We start from the raw sequence: 20,916 nt of genomic DNA on the forward strand, positions 1-20,916 counted from the left end.
CTCCGTTTTCTTAAAACGTGAGGAGAGCCCAGAATTCATCAGGTGCTCCACTCCGCGAGGGCCACAGCACGAAGTCCCGGCTGTGTGTGTGTTTGTGTGTGTGTGTGTGTGTGTCTCAGAGTTCACCGAGGGGAAGGACAAGCCGTGGTCCACGCGGGGAGGCTTACGAGGGGAGAGTCTTCATACACGATCAGGCCCTCTTTCACAGAAGGCTGCAGCGTCAGGCTCTGCACGGTGGTGTCCCTAGGGAAGGAAAATAGGCACAGGTTTCTACACAAAGATCCCAGCTGACAGCTATCAGTGCATTGTGTGGAAAGTGTGTGTGTGTGTGTGTGTGTGTGTGTGTGTGAAGAGAGAGGGAGGGGGAAGCTGCATTTTCTAGCACGCTGTCCTATTTTTCTACTCCCTAATTCACAGAAGGAGGCAGTTCGTTTCAGATCCCTTTTAGCTGATTTTTGTAGGTCACCCACCTAAAGGCGAGTAGCAGATGCCACAAAAAGCCACAATATTCAAGCTGGGGATTTGGATTCCAATTGGAGAAACCTAAGGGCGTTAAGCAGATCTGGAATTCAGGCGGTCCTCGATTTATGAACACAGTAAAGATTTTCTTCCAGAATTAACATTGCTAAGCGGTTGTTTAAATGAGTTCTGCCCAACATGACGACCAATTTTGGGCACACATGCACACACGCGGAGAGAGAGATGATAGATGTAGATGATAACTAGATAGATAATAGATGATAGCTAGATGATAGCTAGATATAGATGTTAGATAGATGATAGACAAATAGACAGATAGATGATAGATAGATAGAGGATAGATAGATATAGATGATAGATGATAGGTATAAATGATCGAGATGATAGATGATAGACAGATAGATATAGATAATAGATAAGATGATAGATGACAGACAGACAGATAGATGATAGATAGGTAGGTAGAATTGGAGATAGAATAGGGAGATAGATAAGATAGACAGATAGATAAAAAGAGGTAGACAGAGATAGAATTGGGAGATAGATAAAGATAGGTCGATAGAGATAGAATAGGAAGATAGACAGACAGACAGACAGAGATATATAAAAACTCTTCAGATTGTGTGTGTGTGTGTGTGTGTGTGTGTGTGTGTATGCACACACACACTCATACAGAATCTGAAGGGAAACCAGAGTCCCTCTCTGACAGAGAGAGCAGTTAAGAAACATAAAATGTAAATAAATGTTGGTTTGTTTTTTAATTTAAAAAAAAAAAAGCCTTTTGTTAACCCCAAAAGTTGACAGCAAGAATCCCACCATCCAAAGCTGGGCTTACCTGTGCAGCTGCAAATATTCCCTTGGTCGATTCAACAGGTGAAGGAATCTGTCGACAATTTTATTTTTCCCCACGCCCTGCAAACCACAAGGCAACCACAAATGAGGGATGATTTGAGGGGTGAAGATAGGGAGAAACAGACTACAAATTTCGGGAGCTAAAATGAGAATAGCCCTGAGTTTCTGGCACTAAAACACCAGGCTACATTATTGGAGATTACATACAACATTATTACAATCAGGCTAAGACCCACATAAAACCAGTATTAAATCAAGGGGCTTCTGGCAAACATTACAGCGTCAATTGTATTTTTAAATCAAAAGGGAAGATTGATTTTCTGCAGGGTTAACGGCCGAAAACGCCTCGCGGCTACATTACAGATAGCCCTCAGCTTGGTCCCATTTTCTTGCCACAGACATTAAGTGAATCACATGGTTGTGAAGCGAAGTCACTTTTTTTTTTCAGTGCCTTCGTCGCTTTGAACTGTCACTAAATGAACAGTGGTGTCATGCCCCCGTTGGAATCTGAAACATGAGAAACATGAGTGGCGTGGTTTACGGGGGAGGAAGGGGCCCTGATCCCCTTCATGGGCTGCAGCTGGGAGGACTGTTTAAAAGGACAAACTGCGCATGGCCCAGTGCTGGAAGCAAAGCGTGCATTATTCTTGTCAGAGCTTATCTATGTTTTGGCTTCCTCCCAACTGTGGTTGCTGCATTATCTGGTAGAAGTCTGCAATTAATCATCCTTGCCTACCGTAGTAATTCCTTCAGTGTGGCTTGTGTTGGGTTTTTTATTTCGAACTAACTTTACTTTGGGTGCGGGCTGCATTTACCCCCTCCGTAAGCTGTTTTCTTTAAGAGTTTGATCTCCAGCCGAGGATAATTGGACATTGGGGCCAAGTTGGAGGCATTAAAGGGACTTTATTCTATTTTTGTGACTTGGTTATTGTCATCACAGGTGGTAAGTCAAGGACTACCTGTGCACATTGTAAATAAACTTGAAACCTACGTTAACTTGCAAACAAACAGCTTTATTTATATTCTTAAATTGAAAGGGAAGATTTTCTATGAATATTTTTCATGCAAAGAATTCATCAGTTGCCTAATGTCCACCCACCTATAGTAAAATATCCAGGGAGGCATTGATTTTGGCATGAAATCCCATCACAGCTGCAACTAGGTTTTATTTTAAATCAGCCAGGTTTTATTAACCAAACACAATTCCCAGATAACTGTTTATACACATACACACAAACACACACAAAACACACACACAGAGAGCTATCTAATTCCTCATACGTATCATCACTTCAGTTATGACTAATGGCAGTCTAGCTACTGTCTTGTTTCCCCCGAAAACAAGACCCTGTCTTATATATTTTTTTTGCCACCAAAAAAGGCACCAGGTCTTATTTTCAGGGGATGTCATTATCTGACTCACCTCACTTGCGTGTGTCACCCCCAGCCTCCTTTTTGCTGTCAGAGGCCTTCAGGAACTTCTCCTGCAGCCAGGCAAGGCATTCCTGAAGGCCCCTGTAGCCTCAGGATCGATCCACAGCTTTGTTACCAGCTCCAGAGGCCTTCAGGAAAGCCTTGCCAGCCTTGCCAGTGGCAGAAGAAATGGGCCGGCAAGGCAGGTGTCAGGGTGTGTGAAGTCTGGCTACAACTGTCCAAAGGTAAGTTCCAACCTCTCTCCTCCCCACTCTAGCTTAATTTTTACCCGTCCACTCTGGAATGGGAGGGATCTTAATTAGGGCTTATTTTTGGGGAGTAGGGCTTATATTGGGCGCATGTGTAAAAATCAAGCTAGGGCTTACTTTCAGGGTAGGTCGTATTTTTCAGGGACAACAGGGCATCAATGAGCAGGAAGCTTAAACCGTTTTATTATTTCGGGCAAGGCCACAGCCAGATTTATTGACATTTATGTGGAAATCGCATTTACATTTTAGTGAAATTGATATGTACAAAGAATGTTGTATGTTTAAACGTAGAAAACTGATTTGATAAAGTTTGATTGTTCTTACCTGGTTACCAACTAAAAGGAGATGTTCTCCGAGCAAAAAATCTTTTAACATGTCTTCCATCACCATCATATGCTAATAAAGAAAAGAGACTCACGTTTTAAAATCGGAACGGAAACAAGCGAGGAACAAAACCACACTTATGAATACTGTAATCATTCTTCCGAGTCAGCAGAAACAAATTTTTTTATCTTTCTGTACAATCACTACTACAAGAGGTCCTGTGTGCTCCCTGAGCTGGGTTGCTTGCGGACGTTTCATTATCCAACTAGGTAACACCATCACCAGCACTGATGATGTTAGCTAGCTGGGTAACGAAACGTCTGCAAGAAAACTACCAAGTTCAGAGAGCACCAAGGAGCCCACAATCCTCTTCCTCCCTCCATGCTCACTCCCTTCTAGCAATGATGATAGTTGGGTAATGAAACGTCTGCAAGAAAACCACCAAACTCAGAAAGCACCAAAGCCTGAGATACAAATATTATTGTTTATTGGAATTGTTACTATGGTCCTGCTATTCTGGGTAGGGACTTCAATGGAAGGGAGAGAAAGGAAGGTGCTTTGGGAGTGAACAGACCCGTGTCAGGGCTCTGGCACTTACTCCCAATTAAATCATGAGTCTCTAGCCAAACTTCCAAAACTTAAAAGAAGATTTATTAGGAGTAAACATGTCCGGCACTGCCTGGGCATAGCTGACTCTGAGACATATCATTCATTGTCACCCTTGACCCTAGTTTCCCCTTCACCCCCTGGGTGTATCATAATTCATATCCTCCAATGGGACACACCCGTAGCCAAGAATCATCAATCATGAGCATTTTGCTTGGCAGAAACTTCAGTCACCTAGTTACTATCTTTGAAAACATTTATGGAATGCAGTTTCGGTTTTGCAAGCTGCCGCATTGCTCCTCTTTCCCTTTCTGTTGGCAACTCTAAAGAGACCATAGAAATATTTTATGAGTTGACAACCCAGAGGTAATGCTGCACTGGGAGATGATGAAGAGTTTAGGAGAAGTGTGTGTGTGTGTGTGTGTGTGTGTGTGTGTGTGTCACCATGTACCTTACTCGTTCCATAAAACTGTTCCACAATTCTTATAGGACTGATGTCTGAAACCACACGAATATTCCAGGTTTCATTTCTACTCAGCCGTAATCCAATCAAGAATGGCTCATCAGAACCCCGAGAACACAATACCCTTCTTTGGGATTTAAAACGGAAGACATTTTCCAGATTCTTCACAGACAATAATTAAAAAGGCAGCAATAATGCCCTCCCAATGCTCTTGGATATGTTCCAGAATTGAGCTAAATATAGTTGAAGACACACAACAGAAAGAAAGGCAAAGTTCTTGACTTGGGAAAAAACCAGAAATCCACTGCACAATTAGAGAATAGAGATTATTACCCTGCTGTATTTTGCTTGTAAAAATAGTTTAGGATTTAATTTTAGACAGTTAAAAAAATAATAAAAGTTGAATCACTAACCTAATACGTTGCGGAAAAGGCCGATGCAGTTTGACTAAATCAATGAAGAGCTGTCTCTTCAGGTTCTCAGTCTTCCAGGACATGGTTGTCCCAAAGGTGCTTTTTCCAAGAAGCAACTGGGCTTTCTTTATTTTTCCCTGAAGAGGTTTCGCTTCTCCCCCAAAGAAGCTTCTTCAGTTCTGCAGGAATGGTGGAGAACGGAAGGATTTATATTCCTTGCCGTCATCAGGTCATTAGGATTTTGCCTCCGAGAGACATTGAGGCCACTTGGAAGTTTATCTGGTTATCTGTCCAAGTGGCCTCAACGACTCTCAGAAAGAGCGCTAACGACCAGAGGACTGCAAGGAATATAAATCCTTCCATTCTCCACCGTTAAGTCAGAATGGAAGAAGCTTCTTGGATGAGAAGCGAAACGCCTTCAAGGAAAAACAAAGAAAATTCCAGTTGCCTCTTGAAAAAAGCATCCTTGGGTCAACGGAGAACTGTTTTGCAATGTTTAGCTCGCCGGCAGCCGATGCAGACGGCAGTGGAATCGGACAGAGAGGAAGAACGGGGACCATTCAGGGAGTCTGGAGAGGATTCGGATGAGGGTCCTGCATCCGATCCAGAGATGGGGCCAGGACCATCTGGGACTGGGGTGCTGATTCTGGAGCCTGGCAGCAGCAAGGCAGAGGAATAAGGGGAGCCTCTTCCCAGTGTGCAGAGCTGCTAGAAGGTGAGAGCAGCTGAAACAAAAGGGGTGACTTGGGAGTAAGGTAGGGAGGTGATTGTCCCTCCCATAAGAGATAAAAGTCAGGCAAAGATGACAAAACCTTTGCAGGAAGCAAAGTAGTTTGATCAGTTCCAAGTCCTCCTTGAAGCTCTGGTTCATTTTTTTTTTCTGGTATTTCGATTGATTTCTGGGATAATTGGAGACTTCTGTTTTTGGCAGCATTTCACAGCACTGAAAGGCGTGTGCTTATCTTGGGGAACTATAATTAGTTCTGGCTGGGAATGAAAGTAATTCCTAGTGTTGCAATAAAATAGCTTTTGCTTTTAAAACAAGCTTGTGTTTAAGTACGTTTGACGAAGCCTGGGTCAGAACATGCAATTATGGGGAAACCTTTATTCAGTCTTGATGGATCGAATGTCCATTCCTGGATGCCATACTAGAAGAAGGATGAGGTCAACCTAGAACAGGCTTAGAGAAGTGCAGAGGGGACAAAGAGCTGTCCAATAAAGAGAGAGTGAAGGAACTGAGTGTGGTTATTCTTGAGAAGACTGAAGATAGGGTCCTTCTATCTTACATCCTATCCCTATAGGATGCACCCTTCACAACAGGCAAGCTTCCACCCTAATAGCTGTTTTGGGGATCTCAAAAATGCCAAATTGCACCCGTTTTGGACCTCAACCAGCCAAGAGATAGTCTTCATCTGTCTGAAAGAAGAGGAGATCTGTTGTGGGCCCGCCGGCAGCTGACGGAGCTGGCAACAGAGTCGGACAATGAGTAGTGAGGAGGTTGGAGAGGAACCTGGGCTGGTCTTGGAGGTTGAAGAGGGCTCGGACGAGGGCTCTGCATCGGAGGCAGAGATGGGGCCAGGGCAGGCTGGCCGTCATCAGCTGCCTTCAGACTCAGACGGCAGTGAGGTGGGGGAGTTTCTGGCGCCGGTTCCCAGCCTGCGCATGCACAGGACTGTCAGAAGACAAGAACAATTGAGAGAGCAGGGTCAACTCAGGAGTAAGGCCACATCTTGGAGATGATTGGCCCCTCCCATAGGACATCAAAGGGACGTGAACTTTTGCAGGAAGCAATAAGTTCGTCTTGTTGGTTCAAGCATTGAAAAATTCTGTTTGAAAAATTCAAGTCTGGCCTTGCCCTGTGCTTGGCAATTCATTCTCTGGCCGCTGTTCTGACCCACGCCCTTTTCCAACAAATCAAACACAATCCAAAAGGAACAGAAACCTTGTAATGCTTCTACAAAACAATTAGCTGTGATAAGCACAAGCCTTGCCAAACTGTGCAGACTGCCAAAAGATAACAGACAAGAAATAATTTGGAATACAAGAATCTTCAAATGCAAACACAGGATACTGGAATGTCCACGAGGCTGGAGTTTCAAAACGTTTTTGCCTTCTGCAAAGAACGTTCGCTTCACAGCTGGCTTTTATCTTCTTGAAGGAGGGGCCATTACCTTGCAGCCTTACTCCCGAGCTACCCGTGCTGTTGCAGCTGCTCTTTCCTGCGAGCAATCCTTTGTGCACGCGCACTTGGCACAAACTCCTCGGGAACCTCCTCATCGCTGCTGCCAGCCCCCACAATCTCTGAAGGCCACACACTGATGGTCCTGGCCCCTCATCTGAGTCCTCGTTCTCCTCAGCTGTCCGCGCCTGCTGCCGGCTAACCACCACAGGCCAAGTGCGATAAGGTGGGTATTTTATCAACATTCCCCTGAAAGACCGTTTGCAAAGCCTGGCAGGCTGTGAATGAACATAATTCACAGCCGTGGAAATAAAAAAAGAGGTTTTGCCGGGACTTAAGAATTGTGTTTTATGCTTTCTTAAGGAAGTCTAGATCAGAACGAGATCAAGAGATACTTACTTGCGGGTTTTCATAGAAAAGAACGTCAGGCACTTTCATGCTCTCGTAGGGATTATAAACTGGAATTTGGACACTCCCAATCCTGAGGACTCCGGACTTGATTTCACCTGGATGTTCACACAAATCAAGGATCATCATCACTTTATGCCCACAGGGGCACAACTATTTCCATTCTAAATGCAACGGAAATGTTTAATTTTGGAAAGTCCTTTGAGAAAGACTTCAAAGTTGCTTTTGAAATGTTACTTGGTTATACATGCATCTCGATGTCCGCTATGTTTGCTTCGAGATATCGGCTTGATGTTTGCAGGAGTGGGTGCGATGGCCTAGAGGCGGAGCTCTCGCCTCACAATCTGAAGGCTGTGAGTTCGATCCCAGGGAGAGGCAGATTATTTCTCTCGTTCTGGGCACGCTGAGAATATATCTCAGAGGTCTCCAAACTTGGCAACTTTAAGACTTGTGGACTTCAACTCCCAGAATTGCTCAGCCAGCGGCGTCTTAAAGTTGCCAAGTTTGGGGACCTCTGAGATATCTGCTGGACAAAACTCCGCATTGGCGACAGGAAGGGCATCCGGCTATGAAAACACTCTGCTAGCTCCATTCAGTTGCCAGACTGGTTAAATGGAGATGATGATTAGCTTGATGTTTGTTAGACTATCTAACCCTGGCCTTTTAGAAAAGCAAGATGTAACCATGATTTGCGCTGCGAGATTATTTCCTTTCCTTGCAATCCAAGTTGTGGGATTTCCTGCCATAGAAATCTGCAAAAACGCAGCTGGTCAAATCAAAATGCGCACTACTCTTAAAAAACGAAGCTAATATCATTATACCCTTAAAATATTTTTTGCGTGCCATGTAAGCATTGTAACTACCATTTCAGCTAGTTCCTTTGGCATCGAAAATTCACAGTGCAAATTATGTGATAGTAGTGATTGATTTGTTGCAATATAAAAACGTGCACAAAACAACCGATCTAGATTTGCACTGTAGAAAAGAACAAAGGTTTAAAAGTTTCTACACAAACATAGGGGTCTAATCACTTACTGCTTTAAATTTATTGCAAATATAAAAAAGATGCATATTATTTAATCCTTCTGTGCAGAAAAATACAGAAAAAAAAATCACCATCTTGAAAAATCTAGATATTTTGGTAAGCATACTGAAGCCCAAAATAGAGAACACAAATTAGCATAAACAGCAACCAACTATTTAGGCTAAATCATTAATATGGATTTCTAATAAGAAAATAGCTTCTTGTATTTTAAAATCAGCAATGAATATCCATCTGTATTGTTACTGTTCCCAATTGGATGAACAGGCAAATTATCTATCATTAGCTCCTGTATGGTACGTCAGTGGAACAATTCAGAAAATGTAACCATCCTATACTGTATTATAAACAATAGAATAGGTGATTATTTTAAAAATGTATATATTCCCCGTTCAACAGGACCTCCTGCTAAAACATTTACCCTAAATTGTTTTAACACATTTTCTACGCAGCAAAGATAAACAAACAAGCAAAAACAGGACCAAGTAATTATCACAGCGCTGTTGTTTTTGTAACATAAAGTGGATGTTGCAGATTTTACAAGCAACCCCATTAAATGTCTGTTAAAGATTAGCTCATTTTAGCTTGTGATTAAAAGCTGCAATGAAATGACGGGTAAGAAGACCGGATTCTGGCAATCTGCTTCTCGTTAACAGGTGATCAGACTAGGCGTAATAATTCGTTTATTTAAGGTATTTACCTCCTAACTAGGGTGTGATAGAATTATCTATCACACCCTAGTTAGGAGGTAAATACCTTAAATAAATGTGATAGACAGAATTATCTCTCACACCCGCACTGACAAAGAAAGCACTTCTATATTTCAGTTATTTCTTGAAGTTTATTTACTGTATTTTTGTGCAACCGATAAACAGAGAGCAAACCTAACTCCCTTCAAGCACTGAGAGCGTTAACTAGTTGGGTCATGAAAGGTCTTCAAGAAAACTGCCAAGCTCAGAGAGCACCAAGGACCCCATAGTTCTCCTCTTCCTCCTCTTCTCCTCCTCTTCCTCTTTCTGTCTGGAAACACCACTCCCTTCTAGCATTGATGATGTTACCTAGTTGGGTCATGAAATGTCTTCAAGAAAACTGCCAAGCTCAGAGAGCACCAAGGACCCCACAGTTCTCCTTCTCCTCCTCCTCCTCCTCCTCCTCTGTCTGTCCGGAAACCCAACTCCCTTCTAGCATTGATGATGTTACCTAGTTGGGTCATGAAATGTCTGCAAGAAAACCACCACCAAGCTCAGACAGCACCAAGGACCCAACTGTCTCCAAACAATCAAACGAGACCATAGCTGACTGATTCCATGCAACATAACATAGGCAGAAGTCAACATAAGACAAGATCCAAACGACTTGATCTCAATCCAGCCATCTCTGAAGGAAAATCTTCAGGGAACCTCGGATCCTTTTGGACGTTAATGCACGAAACAAGATTCCAGAGTTAGAAGAATGACGGGGTTGAGGCCCAGTTTGTACGCGTACGATTTAACAGGGGAAAAAAAATACATTTTTTGAAAAACACAACCAGAACTTACAGCTAAAGTCTTTTCCCTCCGTTTCCTGGATGTCAGCAGGGCGGGATTCGATCTCGGCATCCAACAGGTTCTTATGTAAGGCGGATTTGGCCAGATTGGGTAAAAACCTAGATGCCACCAGGAAAAAATAAATAAAAAGGGGGGTGGTTCAGAGACAAGCAAAAAAACCCAAAAACCCAACCCTCTGTTCTGCACACTTTTTACAGGTGATGAAATCCTGACCAGATCCTATGGCAGTGATGGTGAACCTTTTCGTTGTGGTGTGCCGAAAGCGCGTGCCCACAATGCAACGCGCCCTCCTCCTGTGCATATGCACGCAATACCCCCCATCCCGCGCCTTCACCTGCACTACGCGCGCGTGCGCCTCCCAGCTGATTTTCGGCCCCGCTTGAGGCTGTTTTTGCCTTCCCGGAGGCTCGAGGGAAGCCTCTGCAGCCTCGGGAGGCCGAAAAATAGGCCCATTTCGGCACTTCCGGAAGGCCCATTGTTCAGCCTTCCGAGGTTGCAGAGGCTTCCCTCGAGCTTCCGTGAGGGCGAAAACAGTCTCAAGTGGGCCGAAAATCAGCTGGGAGCCACGCACATGCGCAGTGCAGGCTGGGGCGCACGTGCCGGCACAAAGGGCTCTGCGTGCCGCCTGTGGCAGGCGTGCCATAGGTTCGCCATCACGGTCCTATGGCAATCTTCTCACCTCTCAATATTATCAGGGCATGAAGGGCCCTTTCTGAGCTTACTGCCTCCTGAATTCGTTTCCCCTTGCTCACCCAGATAATACAGGCAGTCCTCGACTTACGACAGTTCGTTTAGTGACCAACCGTTCGAAGTTACAACGCTATTGACAAAAGGGTCTCGGGACCACTTTTCACGCTGAATGAGTATTGTGGGTCTCGCCGAGGTCACGTGATCAAAACACAGGTGCTTGGCCACTGGCATGTACTTATGTCGGTTGCAGTGTCCCGGAGTCACGTTCTGACACGCAAAGTCAACAGGGAAGCCCGACTCACTTAATGGCCATGTTATGAACTTCGCAAACTGCAGGGATTCCCTGAACGACGACAGCAAGAAAGGCCGTAGAACGGGACCAAACTCGCTGAACAATGGTCTCACCTAGCGACAAGAAATTTTGGGCTCGATTACCACCGTCAAGGAGGTACCTGTAATGCCGGCAATTTGGCGTCGGCTATTTTGCCGTCATCCTGGAGGTCAGTTCCAAAGGTGCTTTTTTCTTTTTTTTTTTTCAAGAGGCAACTGGACTTTCCTTTTGTTTTGAAGAATGTTTCGCTTCTGATCCAAAAAGCTTCTTCCGTTCTGACTGAAGGGTGGAAGACGGAAGGATTTATATTCCTCACAGTCCTCTGGTCATTCGTGCTCCTTCTGAGAGTCATTGAGGCCACTTGGATAGATGGAACAGTTAAGCCTCCAAGTGGCCTCAACGACTCTCAGAAACAGCCAGGTGACTGCAAGGAATATAAATCCTTGTCAGAGTAATATTCATGAACTGGAATAGAGGATGGTAACAAGGTCAGCCAATGAATAGGCAAAGCAACTAGGTCAGCCAGTGAGGACTGTTTGGAAACTGAAACTAGAAGTAGCTTAGGCGTGGCTCTGTATTAAGCTCTGAGTCTGTCTATTGAAGATGAAACTAACTTGCTTGCCTGCTGAACTAAAGTGAAACTGATGTCTGTTTCTGAGCTGAGGCTGTTGCTGTTCTGCTCTGCACTTGTAAACATGTCTGCTGAAGTTACTTGCAACATGCTTCTGTTTGAGTTTGCTCCATGTTGGAGAAATCTACAACTGGTATTGTAAAAATCTACTTATTTGTGTTGATAAAGATGTTAAAGGAAGCATCAGCCCTCCGTGTTTGATTTTTCTGGTGCTGAATTATTGCTGCAAAACTCTGAACAATCCTTCCATCCTCCGCCCTTCAGTCAGAACCGAAGAAGCTTCTCGAATGAGAAGCGAAACGTCTTCAAAAGAATAAACCAGAAAGTCCAGTTGCCACTTGAGCAAAAGCATATTTGGGACAACCATCACCTGAATGATTGAGACTCTGCATAGAGACCTTTCCTTTGAGAAGGTTTTGCTTCGCACCCAAGAAGCTTCTTCAGTTTTGAAGAAGAACCGAAGAAGCTTCTTGGATGAAAAGCGAAATGTCTTCAAAGAAAAAAAGAAGACAATCCAGTTGTCTCCTGAAAAAAGCACCTTTGGGACAACCAACACCTGGAGGATTGATGAGATCCCAGTGAATCAATGATAGAATAGGATAGAATTCTTTTATTGGCCGAGTGTGATTGGACACACAAGGAATTTGTCTCGGTGCAAATGCTCTCAGTGTACATAAAAGAAAAGAGACATTCGTCAAGAATCAAGAATCGTAACGTATAACACTGATCCAAGTTTTCTCGTCCACTTCTTTCAAACAAGGAGGAGAGAAATAACACATCTCCAGACTTGACACAAAACAAAAATGCCTACCAAATATAAGAGATAGATATCTTCAAAAAACCCCAAACCTACCGAGAGAGACAAGCTTTATGGATAGCATGGTGGAGGCTTTCATCCGGGTAGTGAGAAAGACGCCGACAGATTCTCAAAAGTTGGCGGGTGGATAAGGAGGAGGCCAGAGATTGTGCCTGTTAAGGAGAAATGAAACTGATTTATCTGTGATGACCGGAGGCAACCAAGCCAGATAATAAGTAGAGGTCCCTTTATCAGCTCCAACTTGGCCTCCAGGGTCCCAGTTACCTTCCGGCCTGGAGAAAAACTCTGTAAAAGTAAAAACTTGAGGTTGGATGTTACAGTCTTATTCTGCTATACTAAGAGTTGCCTTTTCTTTCTTTATCCTTTCCTTTCCTTTCCCAACTCTTCCCTCCCCTCCCTTTTTCCTTCCCTTCCCTCTTCCTTTCCTTCCCCTTCTCTCTTCCTTTCCTTTCCCAACCTTCCTTTCCCTTTTTCCTTCCTTCCCTTCTCTCTTCCTTTCCTTTCCTTTCCTTTCCTTCCTTTCCTTTCCTTTCCTTCTTCCTTTTCCTTTTCTTCCTTCCTTTCCTTTCCTTTCCTTCCTTTCCTTTTTCCTTCCCTTCCCTCTTCCTTTCCTTTCCTTTCCCTTTCCTTCCTTTCCTTTTCTTCCTTTCCTTCCTTCCTTCCTTTCCCTTTCCTTTCCTTTCCTTTCCCTTTTCTCTTCCTTTCCTTTCCTTCCCTTTCCCTTTTTCCTTCCCTTCCCTTCTCTCTTCCTTTCCTTTCCTTTCCTTTCCTTTTCCTTCCCTTCCCTTCTCTCTTCCTTTCCTTTCCTTTCCCTTTTCTCTTCCTTTCCCTTTTCTCTTCCTTTCCTTTCCTTTCCTTTCCCTTTTTCCTTCCCCTTCCCTTCCCTTCTTTCCTTTCCTTTCCTTCCCTTTCTCCTTTCCTTTCCTTTCCTTTCCCTTTTCCTTCCTTTCCTTCTCTTTCCTTTTTCTTTCCTTTTTCTTTCCTTTCCCCTTCTCTTTCCTTTCCTTTCCCTTTTCTCTTCCTTCCTTTCCTTTCTTTCCTTTCCTTTCCTTTCCCTTTCTCTCTTCCTTTCCTTTCCTTTCCTTTCTCTTCCTTTCCTTTCCTTCCTTTCTTTTCCTTCCCTTCCCTTTCTCTTCCTTTCCTTTCCTTTCTCTCTTCTTCCTTTTCCTTTTCTTTCCTTTCCTTTCCTTTCTCAACCCTCCTTCCCTTTCTCCTTTTCCTTCCCTTCTGTCCTCCCTCCCTTTCCTTTCCTTTTCTCTCCTTCCTTTCCTTTCTCACTTCCTTTCCCTTCTCTCTTCCTTTCCTTTCCTTTTTCCCAACTCTTCCCTCCCCTTCCCTTCCCTTCCCCTCTGTCTTCCTTTCTTTCCCTCTGCTTTCCCCTCCTCTGTTTTTCCTATTATTTGTTTTTGTGCTTTTGTGTTTTACATGATAAACTGACAAAAAAGGACAATTTGGAGAGAGAGAGCAAACCATAAAGAATAGAAGAAAACCAAATCAGCGATGAATGCAGTGCTTTGTTACTGTTGGAGCAACCGGGGCACTTTCTCCCCTTAGGAAGCAAAATAGTGAATTTAAAAAAACCACTACACGAACCAAAGCCTTTATCTGTGGCTCTAACAGCTGAAGGGGGCCAGTAACCTCGCGTTGGCCCAGCACGTTCAAATCTTTGAGGGGAAATCCAACTTGCTGAGATTCATGTCTTATAAATCTGTCTAGCATTGCCGGACAGATGGACCATGCTGGGAACTAAAAAGGAATAAAGCAACTTCTCTGCAATTTTGCCTTTCTCTTTCAAATATCAACCTAATGGGAAACTTTGCTATGAAATAGCAATGCTGGGTCGGATACCCTGTTTCCCTGAAAATACGACCTACCTTGAAAGTAAGTCCTAGCTTGATTTTTACACGTGCGCCCAATATAAGCCCTACCCCCCAAAATAAGCCCTAATTAAGATCCCACCCACTCCAGAGTGCAGGGGTAAAAATTAAGCTAGGGTGGGGAATGGAGGATGGGTGGAGCTGCTACTTACCTTTGGACAGTTGTAGCCAGGCCACGCACACTCCAACACCTGCCTTGTCGGCCCATTTCTTTTGCAGCCGGCAAGGCTGGCAAGGCCTTTCCTGGAGGCCTCTGGAGCTGATAACGAAGCTCAGGATCGATCCAGAGCTCCATTATCGTCTGAAGAGGCCTTCAGGAAAGCCTTGCCGGCTGCAGAAGAAGAAGTTCCTGAAGGCCTCTGACAGCGAAAAGGAGGCCTGGGATAATGTGCACAAGTGAGGTTAGACAGTGGATGACATCAGGGCTGGGATTCTACCGGTTTGCACCTCTTCGCTAGAACCGGTTGTTAACATTCTAAGCAGTTCGGAGAACCGGTTGTTAGAAGAAATTACAGGGCTAATCCTGTAAGGAAGGCAGGAAGGAAACATTCTGGTGTTGCTTACAGAAACTGCCTCTCCGTTAACTCTTATTACATTCTTGGCAGGACTAGACTTCCTGTCTCAGGAACTTCTCTAGAGATTTTTTTTCCCCCCTCCTTTGCTTGTGTGGAGGGACCATTCAAAGTTACAATGGCACTGATAAAAGTGACTTGTGACCGTTTTTCACACTTACGACTGTTGCAGCATCCTCACAGTCATGAGAGGCCAGGCGAGGGGATGCGTGCTTCGATGCGAGTGATGCTGAGTTGACCACACCCAGCCAGTCACATGACCACCAAGCCACGCCCACCAACTAAGCCACGCCCACAGAACCGGTTGTTAAAGAATTTAAATCCCACCCCTGGATGACATCCCCCGAAAATAAAACCCGGTGCCTTTATACATAGATACATACATGCATGCATACATACATGTATGTATGTATACAACAGGGTCTTATGTTCAGGGAAACACAATATCATGCCACCCCTAAACTCCAATCTGTGTTTATGGAGATTCTCAACCATCCAGCTCATGACTGTACCAAAAGCGCTTTTCCAAAAAGCAACTGGATTTTCTTCTATATTTTTCCCTAGGTATCTAAAGCCCGAAGTTTAACTGGCAGCGATGAGCCAGCTATTTTTATCTTATTTTTCCCCCATTCCTGTGGATGATTTGTCACTATTCATCCGTTAAGAAGAATCTCCTCCAGGGCTAAAAATGACTCATTTCAATGTGGTAGCCTCTGGACAATTTGCCATTTTAAGAAAACCGTCCCGAAGGCAGCCTACGTTTCAGACTGGCTCCTTGGAAACAAATTCAGACACAACACGGTGTTGAGGTGACCCACGATGTGATATCTTGCAAGACATGTTTGCACGAACGTTATTTTGTTTTCTTAACAAGAATGGTGCAGTGAGTTGTGCAGCTTTCACCTCATAAACCGGAGCCTGTGAGTCCGATCCTAAGTAGAGGCAGATATTTATTTCTCTCACTCTGGGCACGTTGAGAATATATCTGCCGAATGTAACTCCGCACTGGCAACAGGGAGGGCATCCGGCCAGTAAACACTCGGCTCCATTCAGTTGCCCAGACTCCACCCCGCAGGGGATTATGGGGTTATTAAAAGAAGAAGAAGATGATTGTGATGATTTTGTTTTCTTAGAACAACTCATTTAAAAAAGCAAAGGTAAAGTGTTTGTGTGAAAGCTAATAAAGTCAAGGGGGTGATGACCCAATTGCATGGCACAAAGGCAACCCAGTCAGATAATCAGTATAGTCGCTATATTCGCTGCAACTTTGCCCCCAATATCCTGGTTACCTTCTGGCTGGAGAAAAACCTCTGCAGAGAATCAAGTCCAAAACATGGTCAACAAAAACTGTAACTTAAAGTCCAATCAAGGCAAAATGAGGTAATTAGTTTGGCAGGGCAGGAGCAAGAATTCCAGACATGAAGGCACACTCAATATGGTTGGGAAGAAGCCAGGAACACAGATAAGCCACGACAACACAGGCTAAAGTCACATTTGCTCCCAGCAGCTGCCATAGTCAGCATGCATTTCTTTTAAACTCTCATTCCCAGGTGTGGCTAACGTAGGGAAGTTTAAAAGAGATGCATGCTGAGCGCAGTGTCTGGTGAGAGAAAACGTGAGTTTAATCCTGTGTTGTCATGGCTTATCTGTGTTCCTGGCGACTTTCCCAACTGTGGTGAGTTTTGCCCGGCTTTCAAGTTTGAAATTCCTTCTCCTGCCCTGTCAAGCTAATTACTTCAGTTTGGTTAGTCTGGAGTTTAAGTTACAGTTTGTGTGTGCCTTGTTTTGGACTAAATTTTCTAGAATCAAAGGCTGTGACTGGGAGAGTTTTTCTCCAGGCCGAAGGCAACCTGGACACTGGTGGCAAAGTTGGAGCTATTTAAAGGAACTCTTCTTGCTTATCTGACTGTGTTGCCTTTGTGCCACGCCCCTTTGGGTCACCACGTAGCCATTGAGCCGCCAAGTCTCTCTAAATACATCAATCTTAAAATGTGTCAAATAGAAAACTCCTCTAAGGAAGGAGCTCAACTTAACATCGCTTCCTGAGAGCCTGCAAAATGGTTGATGGCTTCGCCAATGGTGTGTGTGTCTGTGTGTGTGTCTGTGTGCGTTTGTGGTTTTAGGGATTCGATGATGGACACGCAAGAGGAAGGATCGAAACCCGGAAAGCTCGAAACTCACGGTGGGATCGTTGGTCTCGCGAAGCTTGTGGGTTAACTTCAGCAGCTTCTCGGCCGAGGCACGGGCCACGTTCGGAGCCTGGAAGAAAGAACGCAACTTAGCGGAACACCTCAACGTACGACTTACATTCGAGCCTGAAGATTTACGGCTGGCTGAGTGGGAAATTTGAAACCAGCCAAAATAAATAAAAATAAAAATCAGACTTGTAATTATTGTCACCATTGCCAGGGGAAAAAAAAGAATCTGCGAAATAGAACACAACGCTCACCATCTCTTTAATGACTTTAATTTCTTCATTCTTGCTCAGCGGCTTCATATAATGGAACAGGAAGAGCGTTAAGAGCTCTGGGCCCAACCACTGCTGAGTGGTACTTCCGACAGAAGGCGGTTCCGCCAGCGCTATCACTCGGAAGGAGGGATGGATGGGAAAAATAGCCCTGGGAGAAAAGGATTTAAAAGAAGAAAAGAGCACAAGTCTAGCTGTTTTGCCTCGTAAAGAGTTGAGATTACAGCAGATTAACAGAGTCGGAAGGGATTGTAGGTCATCTCATCCAGTGTTCGCCAACCAGTGGGCTGGGAACCACCGGTGGTCCGCGAGAAAATTTGGGTGGTCCACGGAGAAATATTACCCCCCAAAGCAATTAATTCAGGCTGCGCGGGAACACAAGGCTTGCGTCGCTTGCATTGTGACCAACACGAGGGAGTGAGGGGAGATGGGGAAAGGGCGAAGGGGGGGGGACTTGCCCCACTCACCCCACATGCCTGGCCTGGCCACCGGGCTGCTTCTTTCTTCTTCTGCTTTTGGTTGCACGCAAGGAAAGCAGCAAAAATCTTTCTTTCTCTCCCCCAAACTGCCAGAAAGGAGTCTTTGGGACCCTGCAAGGCCTCCTGCTCCAAGAGGCTGTGCTGCAAAGACTCATTTCTGGCAGAGTTTGCGGGAGAGAAAGAAAGACTTCTGCGGCTTCTGCTGCTTTCCTTGCACGAAGCCAAAAGTCTCTCTCTGTCTCCCCCTGAGAATGGATCTGGAGACAGTATCCCAAATAAAGAACGATCGATCGGTAGGAAGATGGGGTGGGGAATTTTCCTGTATACTTTTTAGGGGATTTTCACAGGGTCCGCGGGATTTAAAACTACGAGTTTGGGGGTCCCTGAGGTCCAAGAGGTTGGCGACCCCTGATCTAATCCAACCCCCTGCCCAAGCAGGAGACCCTACACCATTTCACAACTGAAGGGAAGCTGAACATTATTTAAAACCAAGATGTTAGTGCAAAGGAAACACGCTAAGTTCTGATTAGGTGGATTTATGGCTCGTGCTTTCACACAAGAATCTAGACAATTGTCAGCACTAAATTGATGCTAGATAAGAATGAACAGAATTCAAGAAGAGGTTGGACTTAGACCGTTTGTGACAATGTAATGATTCCAGGCCGATTCCTCTCTTGACTCCACCCCCAGGCTCTGCCTATTCTTCTACACAGGTTCTGTTTCTGCATTTCTGTTAGAATTAGAATAACAGAGCTGGAAGGGACCTTGAAGGTCTTCTAGTCCAACCCCCTGCTTAGGCAGGATTCCCAGTACCATTTCAGGCAAATCCTTGTCCAATCCCGTCTTGAAAACCTCCAGTGTTGGAGCACTCACAACTTCTGGAGGCACGTTGTTCCACTGATTGATTATTCTAACTGTTCATGACTTGATCCCAAAATAAATACCCAAACCAGCATATTTTTTAACACACAACTTAGCTTGAATTGACTAACCCAATCAGACATTAATAATCAAACCCTTACCTGTCTGTGTAATTGCTTTTAAAACTTTCCTTCACCCGTCGACTAATTCACCGAGGAGATTTTCCCTTCGCTACCTATTACCAACGATTAATTATGCCCAATTAATTGGAATAAGCCAGAGTAGCATGCAGAGATGACCTATTTATTCAACCTAGAAACAGTGGCCCTGTGAGCTCCGCGTACAACGACATTTCATTATAACCTGGGTCTGTTCGTGTAACGTTCACAGTGACACTAAAGCTATTCTGAGTTCTTTGCCAGGGCTCCCAAGAGAGTTGTGTATTCTGAGGTAAAAGATTTAGTCCAACTTCAGCCTGCAGGAATAACGTGCGCAAATTGTACCGCAGTGAGCTCTCCCCCCCTTTTTTTGGGGGAAGGGAAGCCCAAACAAAAATGCTAAAGGGACAACTCAACTGCCTGTTGAAAAAAAAAAAACCAGCTCCTGCAGATCAAAGCTCTGAAGTTCAAAGGGGTTATTTTTAGCCGAATGTCGTCCTTTAGCGATAAACACAGACAGAGAAAGATCGGAAAGGAACATGAGAAATGGGGACAAATGACTTGAAGGCAGCTGTCGGCATGCAGAAGGGCAGCCACGATGCGTCATTTTTATTTCAAAATAAAAATAAAAAAATCTCTTTTGAGATGACATAGGTCAATGTCAACATCAATTTGTTCTTCTCAGGTCCTCCCGTTGGTGGAGGCTTATGGAGACACTAACAAACACACGTTAGTCTCACTAAACCCTTTTTTCTTTATTTCTACGGTTGTGAATTTTAGTCATCCACAGCCCATCATGAGTCTGAAACCGTTTGTAAAGAGTCCCGTGGAAGTTTGCTAAAGTCCTTCGGGAGAAGTCTGATCAGCACCCACCTTTATCTTCCTTGAAATGCTGCCAAACGACTAAAGTTCCAATTAGTTACACGAGGCCAAATGAAGCACAAATTCAACACAGAGCTTCAGGTTTCAAACCGACCAGTACGAACAAAGTTGCTTCCTGCAAAGGCTCATGTCCTTTGGCTCCTCCTTTATGTCTTATGGGAGAGGCCAATCATCTCCAAGTCTCACTCCTGCGTCACCCCTTTGGTCTTAACTCTTCTTGCCTTCTGGCAGCTCTGCGCAAGCATGCACTGGGAACAGGCTCCCGCTATTCCTCTGCCTCGCTGCTGTCAGATTCTGGAGGCTCTGGAGTCAGCACATAACTCCCAGATGGCCCTGCCTCCATCTCTGTATCGGATGTATATTTGGTCTGAGTCCTCCCCAGACACCCGGACTGGCCCCTGGTCCTCCCCACTGTCCGATTCTGTTGCCATCTCCGCAGGCTGCCGACGGACCCCAACAGTTGGTCTAACAGTACAGGTAACCCTCCACTTACAACAACAATGGAGCCCAAAATTCATGCTGCTAAGGGAGGCATCGGCTAGGTCTCATTTTATGACCGTTCTAGCTGCAGTTGGGCAAGCGAATCATTGCAGTTCTTAAGCGAATCTGGCTTCCCTGTTGAGTTTGCTCGTTACGAGAGTACAAATAGAACTCAAAGCAGAAGTATTTCTCCTGGGAATTATCAAAGGGAATTATACGAGAGAGATAAAATATCTAATCCTGCATATAATTAGAACAGCAAGGACAACACTCGCACAATCACCAGGCTTGAGATTTGGGGCTTGGACAACCTTGAACTACACCGCCTACAGCTGGACTTAAGCGCAGCACACAAAATTATCTGCTACAATGTCCTACCAGTCAATGACTACTTCAGCTTCAACCACAACAATACAAGAGCACACAACAGATACAAAATCAATGTTAACCACTTCAAACTCAATTGTACGACAAAAGTACGACTTCAGCAACAGAGTGGTCAATGCCTGGAATGCACTACCTGACTCTGTTGTTACATCCTCTAACCTTTAACCTCAAACTATCCACTATTGACCTCACCCCATTCCTAAGAGGTCTTTAAGGGGTGTGCATAAGCGCACCATCATGCCTCCCGTCCCTGTCCTATTGTCCCCATTTATTCGTACCTATTTCCTG

The 20,916-nt window shown here is 44.6% G+C and overlaps 1 protein-coding gene across 2 annotated transcripts in view; it reads right to left on the reverse strand.

Moving 5' to 3' along the window:
- VWA8 (von Willebrand factor A domain containing 8) overlaps positions 1–20,916 on the reverse strand; it is a 105,798-nt gene that overhangs the window by 57,853 nt on the left and 27,029 nt on the right. For both annotated transcript variants that reach the window (XM_087938043.1, XM_087938042.1), the window contains exons 15-22: positions 17,364–17,532; positions 17,096–17,173; positions 12,502–12,617; positions 9,988–10,094; positions 7,399–7,505; positions 3,339–3,410; positions 1,316–1,392; positions 168–243 (exon numbers count right to left, since the gene is read on the reverse strand). In XM_087938043.1, coding sequence (XP_087794169.1) covers positions 168–243; positions 1,316–1,392; positions 3,339–3,410; positions 7,399–7,505; positions 9,988–10,094; positions 12,502–12,617; positions 17,096–17,173; positions 17,364–17,532 — 802 coding nt within the window. The remainder of the gene's footprint in view (positions 1–167; positions 244–1,315; positions 1,393–3,338; positions 3,411–7,398; positions 7,506–9,987; positions 10,095–12,501; positions 12,618–17,095; positions 17,174–17,363; positions 17,533–20,916) is intronic.

Source organism: Pseudonaja textilis, chromosome 8 (genome assembly GCF_049901715.1).
Source record: "Pseudonaja textilis isolate UNSWEBS1 chromosome 8, rPseTex1.2, whole genome shotgun sequence".
Lineage (NCBI taxonomy): Eukaryota > Metazoa > Chordata > Lepidosauria > Squamata > Elapidae > Pseudonaja > Pseudonaja textilis.